A 5,500-nucleotide genomic window follows, 5' to 3' on the forward strand; every position below is an offset into this window, starting at 1 on the left:
TAACTTCCCCAGAGAGAAGATCATTAGTGCCTTTCATGTCAAGTGCGCTCTCATGAAAGTCCTCTTACTCTCAACTGCATAAAAATGCATTACAGTTTTGCAGCCACAGTACAGTAGTTAGGTCCACTGTTGGGTTTATACGTGGTAGAAAAGGGAGTATGAATGGCTATGGATTGGAAACGGTCTCATTGCCTGCGGTCTGCAGCATCATAAATGTTTGAGGCTGGTTGTGAAAACTAGCAGATCAGTTTTCTTGTTGAATAAAAAACAAGAAAGGAAGATGCCAATATATCTGCATCCTACTACTTCCACAAGAGATGTATGGAAATGCATCACTCACATGTTAAAAATATTAAATTATGTAGATTTGTTTTAAATGCCAAGCAAGTAGCAGATGTAAGATTTATTTTTCCACAAAGGAAGAACCATTATTTTGTAGAAAGCATCCAAATGCATGCTAAAAAAAAAGCATTTTGCAATTTCTCCATCTTAAAACCCTCTTCAGCCCAGCCTTAGGCAAGCAATTGTTCATCTGGAGGAGGATAAACCAGACTGTGGTGGCTGGGTTTCAATAAAGCTTGCAATGTGAACAGATGGCTTTGATTAATGCGGAGGCTCCAGACAGGATCTCCCTAGATGCCTCCTATTTCCTAAATGAGACATTTGTGCTCAAATGTATTGTTTGTCAAGTTGTCACCAGAAACTCCATTTAATTAAAGTGAAAGTTCTGTGCATTTAAAAAAATGACCCAGTTTTTCTTCTGGCCCAGGCATTTCTCTGACTCAGGCTGAAAATGTTTTTGTTCTAACTTCAGACTAATTTCTTCAGCTTTCTCTGAAATGCTGTTTTTCTCTAACTAATCCTCCTCTCCTGTTGTCCCTCTGTGATTTAGTGCTGCTCTGTCATTCCATGATATACTGTTCGAAACGTTTCATCCTAGCACCTTAAATAAACTCCAGTGATTCAGAATATGTGCTTGTGTATGACAAAGACAAAAAGCCTAATAACAACAATATAACATTTATAAGGCAAAATGCAGGCCACTGGTTTGGAAATAGATGCAAAAATGAAAATACCAATTCTTACATCTATCATAAAAATGTGACTTCAGTCTCAGGAGTCCTTATTTAAGAGTTCAGACATCTTAGGATTTTCTCAAATACTTCATTCTGGTCTGCATCTGTGGGCTTTGAAAGTCAAATGAAGTGATATCCACATGACTTATCCCACTTGCTCCACAGGGACATCACAAAGCATCAGATAAAAAAGAAAGATTCCTGGATTGTTGTCATCCATCACTGAAATATTAAGGTGACTCCTTGTATGACGACGACATTCTACAGAAGTACATCAGAAAATACATTTGCAGAATAATGTAAAGTCCTGAACTATACAAAAGGGTTTGGAGACAAAACTCTAATAAATTAACATTTATTAAGATCACTTCAACACATGCAGTTATACAATGTTACACAAAACCTGGCTCTGAGGACTACTCACATAGGTGAAATCATACAAATGGCAATGAAGAAAACAATTATCACAGTGTAAATAAAATCATATAAAACAGGTATGAGAAGGTTCCTAAATAAAGATTGCACATTAGACCAGAACAATCCCTTAAAGTCCTAAAAAAAACAAATATAATTACGAAAACAATAATAAATAATCAGTTACATGCAGAAACGATATTTTTAAGTAACTGGTATTAGCAGCTGGTTTTGAACAGATGTGACAAAATACATTTTTTTTTAATTTCACTTTTATGCTTTACATAATGTGGTGAGCATCACCAGCTTTGGAAGCTGGTGAGCACAAATTATCACCATATAATAATACTATAATTATTGAAGCAACATGACACATTTAAAATTATTAGGATATGAGAATGAGGAATAAAAGTTAAACAGTCTTTCAAAGCAAATGTCCTAAGACCTTATTGCCATACAAAAGATTGGCAGAAGCACTTGGCATATTCTGGGGCCTTATAGGAGCTTATCGGCTTTCTTCAAGAAACAGAAGTAAATAGATGTCACGTTGTTTCTTCAGTACTCTTTCTATTGCATTTGTTATTACAGACAACAGACTCAGCAGTTTTGAAAGATAATTCATTCAGGAATGTGTGTACATGGGAAGTGATGCATATCAGTGCATATTTACTATGGAAAAAACCTTAAACTAAGACTTCTTAAGTTTGGATACCACAGTAATGGCTTGATTTTATCATCTGCTTTTGGTCTGTTGGTTTCTATATGCATCGTTGCCATGGTGATAAAGAATCCTGTTTTTATGAGTTATTTCACATAGCACAGGTGTCTGAGTTTATTCTGGGAATACTGTGTGCATGTAAACACACCTGGGCTGTGTGTGCAGTCAGCAGTAGCTTTCCTAAGCTAAATGCAGATAAATCTATACTCACAGTTTCTACTCTTCATATCATGAACACTATATCACTTGAACTGTCCACGTCTGCCTCTGTGCGAAGCGCTTTTACAAGAAGCAGCTGCATCGCTTTGCTGAGACATAATCAGAATGGGACAAAGGAGGCCAGGTCTCAGGAGAGTACAGTGAGCACTACAGTTCCTTTGGTCTTCTTGAGGATATCCACGGCTTCAGCGTGAGTCACACCCTCCAGACAGTGTCCATTCACAGCAATTATCTGATCTCCGGGTTTCAGCCTGCCATCCTCTGTGGCCGCTCCCTGTAGAGTACAAAGTCCATCACAATGAACAGAGATTGCAGACTGTTTCACACCAATATGACAACACGTATGATAAGAGAAATGTATATATAGGTTCAAAATGTAACAAAGATGTTTAAATCCACATGTTTAATATAAGTGATATTTCAATAATATATCTGTATTACAGTACAATTAAGGGCTTTCTGAACCAGGGTCCATGTGAAACATTTCTATGCGGAGGATGCTCTCTCACCTTGTTGAAGACAGTTTTGATGTAGATCGGCAGGTCCCCATAAGGGCTGCCAAACCCTCCTACGATGCTGAAGCCCAGGCCTGAGGAGCTTCTCTCCAGCGTGACGGTCTTATACATGCGAGCGCTGTGGGGGCAGAATGCAAAAGCAATTCGGATATGTTCCTGGCCATGCAGCTTGTTATATTGTGTCCTTGGGGATACAACCTTTATTAGTTTGCCTTTATTCGAACAAGGGCTGAAGTATATACACTGATACACTGAAGTCTCTTGAATGAAAATTAAAATGTCTGTTTTATAAGCTTCCAAAAACCCCTAAGTATTATTCTCTTAATGCAATGAAATGAACAAATTTGTCTTTGGTATTAAAAAAAAAAGCCACACAAAATTAAGTGAAAACACTCAATTTAAAATAAAGCAAAATACAAAATCACACAAAACACATCAACTCATTAAGGCTAAAAGTATATTCGTCTCAGTGCTTTGCACACAGTGGCTGCACTTCCTGATTACTGTCAAGGGGACTGGGGTTTGCCTCAATGAATCAACCAGGAGGGAACCAAAGTAATAGTAGAGAAAGTGACAGCAAAGACATCTTACCAGAGACTGCTGTGAAAGCAGGGCAAGCTGCAGGGCTGGCCTGACGACCCGGCATGGATAGTACTGTGGTCCTGTGTGCTGCATCCACCAGAACCTGCTGCCACCTAGATACACAAACACAGACATGATACAAGAATGTGTAACTATGGGGAGAGACAAATATAATTTTAGCTCTTAATGGATGTAGCTAGCCATGAACAACTGGGATAATAATAATAATAATAATAATGATAATAATGGTGACAATAAGCTGTGTCCTAATGCTGTCATGTCTCTCCTATGCTAGTACAGTGGGAGTAACAAAAATGTCATGCTTTTTCATGTTTTTAACACACATCACACTTGCTGAGAACAACAGACATCTAGCTCTTTACAAATTCCCCTTTTTGTCATGCAGCAAGATTATTTCCAGAGGCTTATTAACATGAAGACAAACAGTGTGAAATCAGTGTCAAGCACTATTCTCTTAAAATTACAGTATAGTGTTCACATGCAAAGTGCCGTTAATGAAGTGACTGCTAAAACAAAAAAAGATCTCATTTTAAGTCCTTGTTAAAAATGTGACATTTGAGCTGATGGCAAATGATGTGATTTTTACAAAAGTAGCAATGAATTCGAAGAAGCAGATTATGGTCCCTTACTGCCTTTCTCTGACAGCACTGCACAAAAACCTGCTGCACAGTAACTTGGTGATTTACAGGCGTTAGAGATTAACAATTACATGTCTCACTGTGACATTACTTGCAGACTGACGGCTCCGATGGCGTTCTTCAGCAGGGCTCCGGCCTGCACATGAGTCATTCCCTCCGTTGACACATCATTAATACTGAGGATCCTGTCTCCTATCTGAGTGGACACACACAAACACAAACTTGTACTACACTTCTATACTTATGAGGAAACTGTACTGCACTGAAGCAACCATAACTACAGCCATTATATTTGTACAGTACCTCAAGCTTTACCCTAAACCTATGCCCTTTTATTGCTTCTCAGATGTTGTACATGCAGTGCTGCTGTTTCTATCTTTATTTGTTTGAGGCTTTTAATAGGCTATTTGTCCTAATCTGTCACTGCTATGCTGCTACATACACACTATCTATATTTCAAAATTTGTCTGTATATCTACTGCATAAATATCCTATACAGTGTATGCATGTATAACATCTTCTCTATTTTATGTTTCATATGTCTTTGATTTCAATATACAATTCAAGTGGGCTCAAGAGACCTACTGCAAACCCTAAATGTGACCTATAAAATGCTAACAAAGCCAGCTTTGTCTAAACATTGATTTTTACACCTATAAATATGTACTATATCAGAGCCAAGAGAATTTGTGGCTTCACCTCCTTTTTGCCAAACTTTAACCTACATTTAACCAGTGTTAGTTTCATTAACAACAAATATACTGAAAAATGTTTGTTGACCTACTTTTCAGGACAAAAATGGAACGAGCTAAATAAAAAGCAAGGTATGGTAACGAGAACCATGATGGAATGTTTTACATTTTGCGTCAATGAATAAGAAGTAAATGATAATGTGAAAGACGGAAGAATGGACATGAAGTAACTTAACAACTTGCTGCACCTGATCTTCGAGGGAATCAAGGAGTCAGCTGGAGAAAGCTGGATGGAAGCGGAATGTAAGGTGAAGGAAATATTAAAGGATAAACTGCAAATTCATCAAGAAATTGAGATGGAGCGGGCTCACAGAGTCGGGAAACCTTCTGATCGAGGACCGAAAGCGGTGATGGTAAAGTTGATGAAAGAGAAAGATAAGAGAACACGCTGCAGCACACATACTGCAACAAGCAAAGAAGCTTAAAGGATCTAATATTTATATAAATGAAGATTACACCGAGTCTGTGAGGAAGAGAAGAAGGGAGTTGATGCCGAGGTTAAGGGAGGCCAGGGCGAGGGGAGACATCGTGTTCCTGCGGTATGACCGACTAGTGACCCGTCCTC

At 38.3% G+C, this 5,500-nt stretch overlaps 1 protein-coding gene across 4 annotated transcripts in view; it reads right to left on the reverse strand.

Moving 5' to 3' along the window:
* Nucleotides 1-1,450: 1,450 nt before the first annotated feature.
* The window catches only part of LOC109958480 (multiple PDZ domain protein), a 41,597-nt gene continuing 37,547 nt past the window's right edge, over nucleotides 1,451-5,500 (reverse strand). For all 4 annotated transcript variants that reach the window (XM_020597158.1, XM_020597159.1, XM_020597157.1 and 1 more), the window contains 4 exons: nucleotides 4,275-4,379; nucleotides 3,534-3,637; nucleotides 2,937-3,060; nucleotides 1,451-2,701 (listed from right to left, as the gene is read on the reverse strand). In XM_020597158.1, coding sequence (XP_020452814.1) covers nucleotides 2,555-2,701; nucleotides 2,937-3,060; nucleotides 3,534-3,637; nucleotides 4,275-4,379 — 480 coding nt within the window. In that variant the 3' untranslated portion in view covers nucleotides 1,451-2,554. The remainder of the gene's footprint in view (nucleotides 2,702-2,936; nucleotides 3,061-3,533; nucleotides 3,638-4,274; nucleotides 4,380-5,500) is intronic.

Source organism: Monopterus albus, unplaced genomic scaffold (assembly GCF_001952655.1).
Source record: "Monopterus albus unplaced genomic scaffold, M_albus_1.0 scaffold32.1, whole genome shotgun sequence".
NCBI classification, from domain to species: Eukaryota; Metazoa; Chordata; class Actinopteri; order Synbranchiformes; family Synbranchidae; genus Monopterus; species Monopterus albus.